The sequence below is a fragment of the Mus caroli genome, unplaced genomic scaffold, assembly GCF_978045245.1.
Source record: "Mus caroli unplaced genomic scaffold, Mus_caroli_1 scaffold_18, whole genome shotgun sequence".
In the NCBI taxonomy this organism is placed as follows: Eukaryota; Metazoa; Chordata; class Mammalia; order Rodentia; family Muridae; genus Mus; species Mus caroli.
In genome coordinates this window covers 41,090,146-41,104,056 of record NW_028227273.1, presented here as the reverse complement: position 1 = coordinate 41,104,056, position 13,911 = coordinate 41,090,146, and the positions used below count along the sequence as shown (strand labels likewise).

At 44.4% G+C, this 13,911-nt stretch overlaps 1 protein-coding gene across 1 annotated transcript in view; it reads left to right on the top strand.

Moving 5' to 3' along the window:
- The window catches only part of Kat2b (lysine acetyltransferase 2B), a 100,303-nt gene that overhangs the window by 28,542 nt on the left and 57,850 nt on the right, over positions 1-13,911 (top strand). The window contains exon 2 of the mRNA XM_085833154.1: positions 9,145-9,271. Within this exon, the coding sequence (XP_085689280.1) occupies positions 9,145-9,271 (127 nt within the window). The remainder of the gene's footprint in view (positions 1-9,144; positions 9,272-13,911) is intronic.

Sequence of the window (13,911 nt, the reverse complement as noted above, 5' to 3'; positions counted from 1 at the left end):
TGTTTTGCTGTCATGTCTGTGCACCATGTGAGTTAAGTGCCCGTGGAGTCCAGAACAGGGTATTTCATTCCCATGAACTGGAGTTACAGACATTTGTCAGCTTCTGTATTGGGGCTGGGAATAGAACCTGGGTCTTCTGAAAGAGCAGCCAGTGCTTTTGCCTTGGAGTTGTCTCTCCATCCTCCGACAGAGTTGTCTTTCCAACTTCCGACTTTTATTTTTTTTTAATGTTTGTTTATTTCCTCCTTGTGTGTATATGTGTAGGTGTAAGTGTACCACAGTGTGCTATGCTAAGAACAGGTTTTTGGAGTCAGTTCTCTCCTCCTGTCATGTGAGTTCCAGGAGTCAATCTAAGATCTTGAGGCCTGGTGCCAAGCGCCCACACCCGCTGAGCCACGAGTCATCATCACTGGCCTTTTTTGACTTTTAAATAGTATACCTTTGTCAAATTTCAGAGCTAGGATGTAGATAATACAATTCCCATTGCCCCCTCACTCCTACCCCTGATCTCATGCTCAGGTACCTGCCAGGACAGGATCTATGCTTCTGCATTGTAGAAGGAGCTCCGCTCAGTTTGACTCTCAGCTCATCCCTTCCTCGTACATCATACAAGGTGAAGAAGGGAAGATAGAGATCCAGGTGTTTCTCCAGCATGGCGGCGTGGCACAGAAATGCTATCAGGAATGAGTCTAGATTCATCATTTCCCGCCACCGTGTTCCTATGCTTGGTCTGAGTCTGAGGGCTGAGAAGTCTCCTGGTCATTTATTGGTGTGCTCTTCCTGAGTTTTCTACCTACTTGAATTAGTCTAGTAGTTTCAGTGTGACAGAATTCTGTTAGACAGCATGGCTGTCTTCTCTTTCCCTGGGTGGCCTCCAAATATCACACAAATGCTTACACGTTAACACTAAGCAAACTGCAATCCCTTGCCCCTCTTGTTTGTCTGTCATCTGGATGTGACCACATGTCTATCCAGCTCAGCTCCTTAGAGTCTCTCTCCAATGTCTTCTGTTCACAGTAAGAAAATCACTGCATGTCCAGGAGCCTCTCATGTGAATAAAGCCGCTTTTTGTCTCAGGCTTCTGGAGAGCGTTTTCTTCTTCCTTGGATGTGTCTCGTCTGCATAGGCTTGCTGTTTGGGAGATGACGTCACCTGGACAGCTGGCTCTTCCTTGGTGCCAAGGTTGCTGGCTGCTATGATAATTGGCTTGGCAGAGGGCTCCTTAAAAGGTTGTCCTCCAGCTGTTATTGAGTTAAGGCTGCTAGGCTAACCCTGCTAGGAGTTTTCTTAGCAGCTGTCACGCCTAATTACCAAGAGCTATAGAAGAGGTGTTTCCAAGGGGACCTCTTATCTCTAAGAGCAGTGACCAGGCTCTAACATTTGGAAGAAGAGATGAAGGCCCAAGTGGAGGACTTGATAGCTGCAGATCAAAGCATGAGACAGAAATGTTTGCTTGGCAGCCAAGGACAATGAAATTCACTGTTTTTTTTTTTTTTTACATATTTTTAATTTTTATTTTTACTTTTCTTTCTGTTGCTGGGGTTACAGCTCAGGGCCTTGACATTCTAGGCAAACACTGTATTACAGAGATACACCCCAGCTTCCACTGACTGTTTCTTAAAAGACTATTTCCCCCCTTTTCAGGGTAGACAATTTGTCAAACAGTATCAATACTGGACACTCTGGTTGACATTTTCCTGGGCATGCACAGGGGCCGGAAGTGCTCTTCACACCTAAAACTCCATTTGCTCACGTATGCTCCCTACACTTACACACTAACCTGAGGGAAACCCTGTGCATCATGGGGTGTCCTTAGCCACTGAGGAATACTGATGCTTTCTACCCTAAACTACAGTGTCCACAGTGAAGATTCAGGTGGTTTCAGTAATTACTTAAAGTTATAATGCGAGCCATGGATGCAGTCTAATTAGTTTTGAAGCTCAGGGTGGTCTAGGGCTCACTATGTAGTCCAGACTGTCCTCAAAATCATGCTAGTTCTCCTGCCTCAGATTCCTAAGTGTTGACATCATAAGCATGAATGACTGGGCCTTTACCTACAGTTTTCTAGTTACCTCACGTATCTTAGAACGTTCTCACACATGAGCACAAAATTGCTTGCTTAAAATAACAGCTTCTGGGTGGCCTAGTTGGCCATCATTGGGAGGAGAGGCCCTTGGTCTTGCAAAGATTATATGCCCCAGTACAGGGGAACACCAGGGCCAGGAAGCAGGAGTGGGTGGGTTGGCGAACAGGGAAGTGGGAGGGTACAGGGAACTTTCAGGATAGCATTTGAAATGTAAATGAAGAAAATATCGAATAAAAAATTGTTAAAAAAGAGAAATAAACCCATGTAGTAAAATACAGTATACCTCAAAAACAAACAAAACAAAACAAAGAAAAAACCCCAGCTTCTGTGTTGGCTCCGGGAAGCTGAAGACATGAGAAGAGTTCTTCTAAAGGCCCTCCTGCCCCCACTTCCTCCTCCTCCTCCTCCTCCTCCTCCTCCTCCTCCTCCTCCTCCTCCTCCTCCTCCTCCTCCTCCTCCTCCTCCTCCTCCTCCTCTTCTTCTTCTTCTTCTTCTTCTTCTTCTTCTTCTTCTTCTTCTTCTTCTTCTTCTTCTTCTCTTCTTCTTCTTTGCAGTCCTGGTACTTTATTTCTTTGTGTACATTAGGCCATGAATTCGTATGGAATGGGCTCCAACAGCTCAGGCTCTTTTCCATTAGTCCTCACAAAGTGTGCTTCTCTGGGTGGCGCACAGTTGCACTCAGGTGCCCTTCTCCTTGGCTTCCTTCTTCTTCTGATCGTCCTCCTTCACCTGCTCCAGGAAGCTGTTCCTGCTCTTTGAGTGCTTGATGTGCTCAATCCGCACATTGATCCTCTTGGCCAGAATTTTGCCCTTAACTTGCTTGTTTACAATGATGCCACGGCATGCTGGGTGACATTGTAGACTCTTCCGGTTTTGCCATGGTAGGACTTTATGGGACATTCCTTTTTGAACAGTGCCCATTCCCTTGATGTCTACAATATCACCCTTCTTGTAGATTCGCATGTATGTGGCCAAAGGAACAACGCCATGTTTCCTAAAAGGCCTAGAGAACATATACCGGGTGCCTCTCCTCTTTCCCTTTGTGTTCGTCATTTTGGTGAGTTACTGGAAGATGGCTGCCCCTGCCCCCACTTCTAAAGCCCTTCCCCCTCTTTTTAAGGGCCTTCCCTTCTTCTAAAGCCCCTTACCCCCTCCTAAAGACCCACTTTCTTCCCTCTTTTCCCTCCCCAACCTTTCCTCCTTTTCCTTTCTTCTCTCAGCAGGTGGCATCTCTTGGTGATCCTTGAGAAACTTTCCCTTGTCTGGTTTACCATGCCAGTCTTTGCCTTTGTCTTCAGTGGCTTCTCTTCCCAGCTTGTGTATTTGGGTTCAAATCTTTGAGCTCTAGGAGCCACAATATCACATTAACAAATGAGAGGACTGGGGTGTGGTTCAGTTGTACAGGGCTTATCTATCATATTAATAACTTGGGTTGATCCCCAGCAAGAGGACAGGGAGGTGTGTGTGTGCACATATTTACGTATAATATGATATATATCTATATTTATGCCTCTATATAGAGAGACATATATAAGTTTAAGTTACAGTGAGAGAACTAGAACTTAAATTTTATTAAGTGATTTTCTTTTTAGTCTAGTACTCTAAAAGTTATTATCACAATATGTAGTGAATATAAAATAATTAAAATAATTTTTAGAAATAATGTTATTTAATCTGTGTAATGTGGGAGTGTGTGTAAGCCACAGTGGATGTGTATAGATGACCTTTCAGAATCTCGCTCTCCAACATGTGGATACTACAGATTGTACTCAAGTTGTCAGACTTGGTGGCAGACACCTTTACCAGTGAGCCATCTTGCTGGCCCAATGATATTTTTTGGTGTGTTTTAGATAGAGTTTTGCTGTGTAGTCTAGACTGTCCTTGAACTCACAATCATTCTTCCTCAGTCTCCTGAGTGCTGCCAGGATTATATATATGAACTACCATATTCAATTTAATAAGATTAAGGCATTAAAATTATATTTGTTTTTCAATTAGAGTGTGTGTGTGTGTGTATGTGTGTGTGTGTATGCGCGCGCCAGTGCACACATGCACTACAACATCGCTAGAGTCTAGATATCAATCTGTTCGAGTTACCTCTCTTCTACAGTATGGGCTCTGGGGTTCAGGCTCAGGCCATAAGGTTTGGTGGCAAGCCTTTTCAACCAGTGAGCCATCTTGCTGGTCCCATATATTTTAATGTTGTTTGTCGTAAGATATCTCAACTTGGATTGCCATTTCCGCCTCTCTCCCTCTTTGTTTCCTTTTTCCCTCTCCCTTTCTCGCTCTGTCCTTCTCTCTATTGAGCTTGTTTGGTTTTGCACTGCTGGAGAACTAAACCCAGGATGGTGCCTGGTGCTGTGACACCAAACTGAGCTATTGCCCCTCTTCCTTTTTCTTTTTCTTTGACACAGCATCCCTTTACGTAGTGCTGGCTGTCCTGAAACTTGCTATGTAGACAAGGCTGTCTTTGAACTCACAGAGACCCACCTGCTTTGCCTTCCATAGTTCTAGAATTAAAGGTGGCCACCACCATAACCAATCTTGTTCGCTTGCTTGTTCTCTTGGGACAGGGTCGCAATATGTGACCTAGGTTGGCTTTGAACTCATGCCTCTCTTCTCACGTACCCAGTATTATACTATGCATGCTTCTTTCTTTTTTGTTCTAGGGAATAAACCTAGGGCTGCACACTTCCAAGGTAAGACTAACACTGAGTCACAGCCCTAGCAGGCTTTCTCTTTGTTGTCACCCTCTCACTGTGGTGACTCTCTCATCCTGCCTTGCACTGTGGACTGCCATGGTGCCACAAAACCGTTGGACTGTCATTGTTCTGTTTCATGCCTTTTACCTCTTGTCTTTTTTTGATTTGCCCCTGCTGTGAGATTTGTGACTTGAGGTTTATGAGCCCCGGTGACCAGGGCTATTGTTTTATGTCACGCGGGGCACGTAGAGGTGTAAGCTTTTCATTTTCTGCTGACTGTACTCTAAGCCCATTGCCATCTTGGAGTTGCAGTCTCTGGCTGTGAAAATCTTCAGGGTCTTCTTATCCAACATTAAAAAAAAAATCATTATTCGCTCACTTGAATTTTAATGAGGAAGCCAAGATGGTTTTATTTTGATTTGATTTTTATTTTTTACTCATTTATTTTTATATGTATGAGTGTTTTGCCTGCATGCATACCTGGTGCCCGAGGAGGCCAAAATAGAATCTCAGATTTCCTGAGACTGGAGTTACAGAAGACTGTAAGCTACCATATGGGTGTAGGAATTGAACCCAGGTCCTCTAGAAGAGCAGCCAGTGCTCTTAACTACTTAGCCATCCATTCAGCCCTTTAAAGTTATCGGATTTATGTTAATTTTATGCACAGGAGTGTTTTGTCTGCACATATGGATGCACAAGAAGTCACCAGGCTTCTATAAGTAACCCCACATGGATGAAAGGTTTGGATTCTTGAATTCTCTTTCCTCCCCTAGTACTGGGGTTTGAGTCTAGAGTGTCCCATATACTAGGCAAGTGCTCTACCACCGAGCTGCATCTCCCCTTGTAAAATGTTTTGTTTTGAGGGAGCCTTACTACTAAACTACCCAGGATGGCCTTGAATTCCCTCTGCAGCTCTGCAGAGCTTGACTTGACAACCCTCTTGCTCTCTCTGCTTCCTGAGAAGCTGATGATTCAGGCACGTGCAGCCAAGCCCAACCAGGTCCTTCAGCTCCCCTTTTTTGTTGTTGTCAAATAAATCTTGTGTGTGTGTGTGTGTGTGTGTGTTCTGTGTATGCATATGCACACTTATGTAAGAAAGCCAGAGGGTTTTATCACTTTCAGCCTTTATTCTCTTGAGACAGCCTATCACTGACCCTGGAGTAGGCTGGTGACTCGAAAGATCTAACTGTCCTTTATTTCCACTCCACCTCCACATCTGACTTTGACATGGGTGCTGAGAATTTGAATTCAGGTCCCATGTTTACACAACAAAGGGTCTTACTTGCTAAATCATCCCCCAGTTCCTGGATCCTTGAATTCTGTTTGGTGTGTGTGTGTGTTTGAGACAGTGTCTCTCTATGTAGCCCTGGCACATGCTGGATAGACCAGGCTGGCTTTGGAGTCAGACATCTACCCACTCCTCTGCCTTTCAAATGCTGGGATTAAGCAGAGACATATGCCATCATGCCCAGCTTTGAATCCTGGAATTTGGTGCTTGACAGTGATGCAGCTTCTTATTCTGCACTGTCAGTAGGATGACAGCTGCTAGGAAAGGTTGGCTTTGTTCTCTTCCATCCAGAGTTTCCACCACTTTGCTCTCTGCCCTGAGTGGCCATCCAAGGAAGAGGATCTAGGCTATGTATGGCTGCTATTGTCTCAGAAGCAAAATTATTGAGCTTGTAGAAAGTTATGCGGTTGGGGACTCCACATAGTGGGAAAACACTGCCTAATATGGGTGAGATCTTAGGGTCACCCTTCGTTCTTGGAAGAATTTTTAGAAAATAGGGGTGTGGCTATCATGGTGAGGGAAACTCTTCAATGACATGATTCCTTGGGGTTTAGACTTCACATTCCTACTCAGTTGAACTCTAACTCTAAAGTAAACCTTAGATCTAATGAGAAACACTTTGATTTGAACACTTGAGGATTCCTTGGTCTCTATTAGTTAGTTTGTTGGTTTATTGATTTTTTTTTTTTTTAAGACAAGGTTTTTCTATGTAGCCCTGTCTGCCTTGGATCTTGTTCTATAGACCAGACTGTCATTGAACTCAGAGATCTGCCAGCTTTTGCCTCTTGAGTGTTGTGATTAGAAGATTAACAGTGTGTGCCCCCTCACCCAGCTGCAGTTCTCTCTATTTTTGTTTATCTCATTCACACTCTCTTTTGGGGCCTTGGTCTAAACATCGATGCTTCTTCCATCTGTCAGAGGGTTTTAACTCTCTGCTGTATTAATGGGAGTGTGCTGTCTTTGTCCCAGAATGGCTGGTTGATTCTGAACTGGAAACCTAAAGAAAAAAAGGAAATAAGATGATTCTTCATGGAAATTACTAACAGGAAAGGTCTAGATAGGGTTCTTACTAGCCTCCATGACTGTTATCAAAGGAGAAGAAGTGAAGATTCTGGGCTGGGAGACCACAGGAGAAAGGAGGAGAGAAAGAAGGGAGGTCATAGGGCACCTGCCATTAACACCTTGGAGTTAGTTCTCTTTGAGAGAGGATTTAAGGTAGAGGCTGTAGTTGCTCCTGGGCCTCACATCGTTCCTTCCTTTCTCCACCTTCTCGCAGCTCTGCTGGTTCACCTTCCTGGCTGCACTGCAGCCCTCCAGCCCTCCAGCCTTGGATGGACATGGACGGCACCCCTTCCTCTTTGCAGCCCTCCTCACAGGGCACCTTCTCTTCTGCTTTCACTCTCTCAGCTGTCTTTGTCTTTTTCTTTCTTCCTGTACTGCGTTGAGGCTTTGAAATGTAATTTGCTCGTTTTGTGTTGCCTGGTGGCTTGCTGCACCCAGATAAGGCTCTTTGTTTTCTTTCCTGTATAACAAAAATACTGCAGTTTTCCACCTCGATCTCAGTTTTCCTTCTTGGAAAAGTGGCAACCATGGTACTTGATTGAGCAGAAGCAAGAAGCTTGTTCTTAGCTAAGGGAAGAAGTGTAAGATCAACTTGAGAGTTACGCTCTCTGTTCTTCTCTTACAGGGTAAGAGGGAATACAGGCTTATAAAGGGGAAAAATATTCATATGGTCTTCTTGGAATGGGCAGAAGTTTTCTGGGGAATTTAAATTCTGCCTCTAGCCCAGCGATAGTGGAATACACCTTTAGTCACAGAAACTGAGAGCCGGAGGCAGGTGAATCTCTGAATTAGAGACCAGTTTGGTTTACAGAACAAAACTCCAGGATGGCCAGGACTTCACTGAGAAACAATGTTTCAAAAAAACCAAAACCAAAACCAACCAACCAACACCTAAGAAACAACAAAACCTCTGCTTTTTTTCTCTTCTTTTTGGGGCCTTTCTAGTTGTTACTTGGCAATTGTCAACTGTCATGGTGCTAGGGCGTGTAGGTTTTCAGTTGTGTTATAATGGAGTTAGAGACTGTCTTGTAGTCATTCCAGCAACCTTCTTACATTCCATAGTTTTGATTGTCCTGAAGAGGGAGGGGGTTCTGACTTTTAGGCATCCTGTCCTCAGAGACAAACAAGATTAGGGCTCAGTAGAAATGCAGCTGGGGTGCTGGGTGGAGGCCAGGGTTCAAGGTTTGAGTGGCTTTTCCTCAACCCCACGCCACCTTACTATTATTTTAAGAATTACGTGGTGTGTACGCATGCTTGTCTGCGTGCTTCTGTGTAGGTTCTGGCAGAGTCTTAGATGAGGGTGTCGGATCTTTTGGAGTTGTCCATCTTATTTTTTGAGATAGTCTTTCACTGCAGCCAGAGCCCACTGTTTTAGCAGACATATCCGGAGCACCAGTGAACAATATTGGGGGATGAAACGGGGCTTTCCAAAGGTACCAGGGATCTTTCAGTTAAGGACACTACTTGAAAGCCTCCCTGTCACACAGTATGACTAGCCTGGTAGAGTAAATAATATGTCTTTCATGTTTGGTCTCCATTTCGTAGCCAAGGTTACTGCACAGCAGCTAAATAAGTCAGCTTTATTCTTTTGTACAGAGCTAAGGAGGTGTGAGTCTTTAGGGAAACTTAAGATTTATATCAAGTATTGTAAACTCACTCTTGTTCTATTGCTGTTTGGGAGTGTTGCTTGTTTTGTGAAGCTAGTGTTGTGGACTGTCTTTGATCTGACCATTCCCTGGGGAATGCAAAAGCGAAATGTTTGAGCTGTAGATACAACCAGCAGAAGCAAATCTGAAGTCTCACCCCTTTACTTCCGTCGCCCCCTGAAGTCCCACCCCTTTACTCCACCCCCATCTGAAGTCCCGCCCCTTTACTCCGCCCACCCCCTATTTTGTTACGCTTACATATATAGAAAATTACTTAGCTCATGTGTGTGCATTGGTCTCTTGTAAAACTGTCCATGGGTGCCTGTTGAAAGAGTTGTGTTTCTTTCTTTTCATTTCTAGGCAGAGGAGTCCTGTAAATGCAATGGCTGGAAGAACCCTAACCCCTCTCCTACTCCACCAAGAGGAGACCTCCAGCAGATTATTGTCAGTTTGACAGAATCCTGTCGAAGCTGTAGCCATGCCCTTGGTAAGTTCCCGAATCAGCTGGTAGCCATTCCCCAGTAGCCTGACAATCACACTGCTGGACTGTGGGCAAACCATAATTGCCACTTTGTTGACAAGGGTCCAGAGTCTGCTGGGAAGTGCTTCATGGGTGAGACAGACCCCATCTGCTTGCACTGCCTTCTCCTTTGTCTGTTCACCATGTTATAAGAGCTGGGGGCACAGAAGGTTGAAGTTGAAATAGGCATGATGGCTCTGGTGTGTAAGAGGGACAGGCCTGATTTGTCCTGGTGAAGGGGTCGCCATAGGGCTTTGGTGTTAGGTTTGAAACCTCAACTAAGTGGATAGTTATGTATAATAATAATAATAATCACAATGACGGTAATTATTAATTAGTTTTAATTAATTAATGGAGACAATGTTTCTCTGTGTAGTACCAGCTATCCTGGAACTCCATCTGTAGACCAGGCTGGACTCAAACTCAGGAGATCTGTCTGCCACTGCTTTCCAAGTGTTGGAAGTAAAGGAGTGTGCTACCATGCCTCGCAATATGTTTGTGTGGAAACTTGTGAGGGACAGACGAGGCTGTTAGATCCCTTGGGACTGGAGCTACATATGGTTGTAAGCTTCCATGTGATGCTGGGAATTGAACCCATGTCCTCCGCAAGAGAGTCAGTGTTCTTAACCAGCTGAACCTCCCTCTAGTTTTCCTAACACTACTTTTTTTTTGGTTTTTCAAGATAGGGTTTCTCTGTGTAGCCCTGGCTGTCCTGGAACTCACTTTGTAGACCAGGCTGGCCTTGAACTCAGAAATCTGCCTGCCTCTTCCTCCCCCCCCCCCCCCATACACCCACACACTGGTCTGAACCTCATAATGTTGTGCCTTTTTTCCTAAGTGCTTGGTATGTGCAAACTCTGTTTCAGGTCAAGTTCAGTGGGGAACTGGTTGTTCTTGGATATCAGCATTTCAGTTGGAAAGGCCCCTCTTTTTACATCTTTCTGCCCATGCCAAATAAGTCTGGTTTACTGTCCAGTATGGCAAGGACCTGTCTTTGGGCAGAATGGGATCACCAAGTCCTGTCTTACTCCTTTGGCCCACGACCTGTAAAAGAGTGGCATTTTGGCATTGTCTTTGCCCGTTTGCTGTTGGTCCAAATGATGTAGCTCCACCTCTGATGCCAGGCCACTGTTAAGCTGAGTCTGGTGTGTTTCAGTGCATTTATTGCACTGTATTGCATTTAATGCAAGTATTGGCATTTCAATGCTTACCAGGCAAAAGGACAGACAGCGGCGTGATCTCCCCCGGAAGCTGCTGCACTGGGAAGCTCTCCACTAGGAAACAGAATTGAGATCTCGCAGAAGAAATCAACACACTCATAAGTGCATCATTGTGTTGACTGAACTGGTGTCAAAAATAACCCAAGCTGTGACTAACAGACAAACGCTTTCGTTACAAAAACATCTTGTTTCAGGCTAAAGGCTGTCATAGTTTTAAGCAGTTGCAAAAGGGAAGATTCCAAAGTTTCCAGAGATGTCTTAGCTTATAATATGCCAATGTTATCGCCCATCTGTGAGTTGATAGACCGGGTGCCCTTCACATTAAATCACCTGGGAAATATGATGCAGTTAACAGAGCTTAAGGAATCTACCTACGACTGAGCTGAGCTGTGCCCATATTGATTTGGGAAATCCTATTATCCCCAATCAATTACCATTAAAAAACAAAGCTCTTGTTTCTTCTCAAGCTGATAATTGTATGGTTCTATACGTGTAAGCATGCTCATCTGCCAGTAATGGTGCAAGTGACAAAAGCCAGCTGACTTGGCTTCCTTTCCTGTTTCTGAACGAGTGTTGGCAGCAGCGCCCTTATTTTCCAATACACAGTGAAGAATGGAAAAATAAATCTGCAGTTATCTTATTTTATTTTGTTTTATTTTATTTTTTGGTCCTTAGTGCTAGGAATCTAGCTAAGGACATTGTATCAATTAGGTAAGTGCTGCACTACTGAGTTACAATCCAGCAGAGTGTATACGTACGTGTGTCTGTGTGTATATAGCCCCATGTTCTTTATACTTGTAAATTCACACCTGAAATTAACCTCTTTGTAAGTTAAGAAGTACCCTGAGATTAAGTTAAAAGAATTTTATACTCATTTAAGCGTATTTTATTTATTCTCTGACACAGTAATACATACTCAATCTCAGCTCTCCCTCCGACTTCTCCCAACCCCCAGATCCATGTCCTGTCCTGTGAACCTACTGAGTTCAATTGGTGTTGCTTGTTGGAATGTTGACAAAGTGGTCCTTCCCAAAGGCAGCAACAGCTATTCAATATTCAGTGTACCATGGCCTTCCTGAGGACATGCCCATTTGATTAGTTTAGAACATAGAGCACAAGGATCCCCAATGGAGGAGCTAGAGAAAGGACCCAAGGAGCTGAAGGGGTTTGCAGCCCCATAGGAGGAACAACAATGTCAACCAATCAGTACCCCCAGAGCTCCCAGGGACTAAACCACCAACCAAAGAGTACACATAGAGGGATCCATGGCTCCAGACTAATATGTAGCAGAGGATGGCCTTGTCGGACATCAATGGGAGAGAGGCCCTTAGTCCTGTGAAGGCTTGATGCCCCAGTGTAGGAGAATGCCAGGACAGGGAAGGGGGAGAGGGTGGGTTAGTGAGCAGGGGGAAAGGGGGTTGGATAGGAGGTTTTCCCAGGGGAAAGGAGGAAAGGGGACAACATTTGAAATCTAAATAAAGAAAATATCTAATAATAATAAAAAAAAGAACATAGAACACTGTAAAGGGGTGATTCTCAACCTTCCTAAAGCTGCAACACTTTACCCCAGTCCCTGGGTATCTGATATGGACCCTTGTGAAAAGGTCATTTGACCCCAAAGGATCATGACCCATAGGTTGAAAAACACCTCTGTAAAGGACAACCTAACCTTTTTTGATTTATTCCTTTTTGTCAGAGATAGGATACCTCAGAGGCCAGAGATATGATCCTCTTGTTTCACTTGCTGAATGCTTTTGAACTGGGAATCCACCATCACTCCATTGCTTTCTCAATGGAACTGTCTGTACGTTTTCAAGAACGCATGGGAATTTTTTTTTTTTTTTTTTTTTTGGTTTTGGTTTTTCGAGACAGGGTTTCTCTATATAGCCCTGGCTGTCCTGGAACTCACTTTGTAGACCAGGCAGGCCTCGAACTCAGAAACCCTCGTGCCTCTGCCTCCCGAGTGCTGGGATTAAAGGCGTGCACCACCACGCCCGGCTCCTCATGGGAATTTTTGCTGAAATGCTAGTTTATTAATTTGCCAGGGTTCTAGAAAACCATTTTGTGAGATTACACCATCTTCCTCCTTCAATCCTGCTTAAGAAAAAGTAATCGTATGAACTTGTGGATACACATCAAATAGTTTAACAAACCATCTTGGACCCATCACCCACTTAATGATTGTTAACACCCTACCACTCTTTTTTCCCTCCACCCCTACCTTCAGGGGATTTTTAGCAAGTTCTTTAGGCGTTTAATCTTTGTGTGTGTATGGTGCTGGAAATTGAATCTGGGTTCTCATTCATACTGGGCAAGCACTCTGCCACTGAGCCATTCCCCCAACTATCTATCTATCTATCTATCTATCTATCTATCTATCTATCTTTCTAACTTGTTTATCCAGGCAGGGTCTCACCTCGTGCCTCGCCATGGAAATACATCAGCATGTGTTGTAGTGTTGCTAATCAAGTTGTGAACGAGGGACTAATGTAAGAACCATGTAACCCCGACTGCCATGATGGAGACTCTTCTACATCTTTGGAAGCAGGATAATCTGTTCAGATACGAAGAACATTCAATCAAGTGTTAGGAAATAATTATTCACAAGACTGAGGAGATGGGTCAGTGGATAAGTGCCTTTCCTCTGAAAAGAAGAGGGCCTGAGTTCAAACTCGCAGGTCCCACAGAAAAGTCTGTCATGGCCACCTGTGATGGCTTGTATATGGTTTGCCCAGTGAATGGCACCATTGGGAGGTGTGGCCCTGTTGCAGTAGGTGTGGCCTTGTTGGAGTAGATGTGTCCTTGTGGGCGTGGACTTTAAAACCTTCATCCTAGCTCCCAGGAAGTCAGTTTTCTCCTAGCAGCCTTCAGGTAAAGATGTAGAACTCTCAGCTCTACCTGTATCATGCCTGCCTGGACATTTCCATGTTCCCTCTTTGACCCTAATGGACAGAATCTCTGAACCTGTAAGGCAGCCCTAATTAAATGTTGTCCTTTATAAGAGTTGCCCTAACTAAGACACCACCTATGCCCGTAACCCCAATGATAGTAGGCAGAGATAGGCAGATCCCAGGGACTCACTGGCTAGCCAGCCAGCCTAGCTGAAACAGTGCAGCTTCAGGTTCACTGAGAGATATTATCTCTGGAAAAAGATGGAATGTATGCCTTTAAAAACAACAACAACAACAACAACAACAACAAAGGAAAATGGTCTGGGGGATGGGTGCACATCTTGATGCCAGCATCACACGGCAGAGACAAGTGGATCTTTGTTAGTTTGAGACCAGCCCAGTCTACATAGTGAATTCCAGGCTCTCAGAGCTACATGATGAGACTCTGGCCTGACTAAACAAAACACTTATTACTGAAGGCTGTGCATTTGTTCAG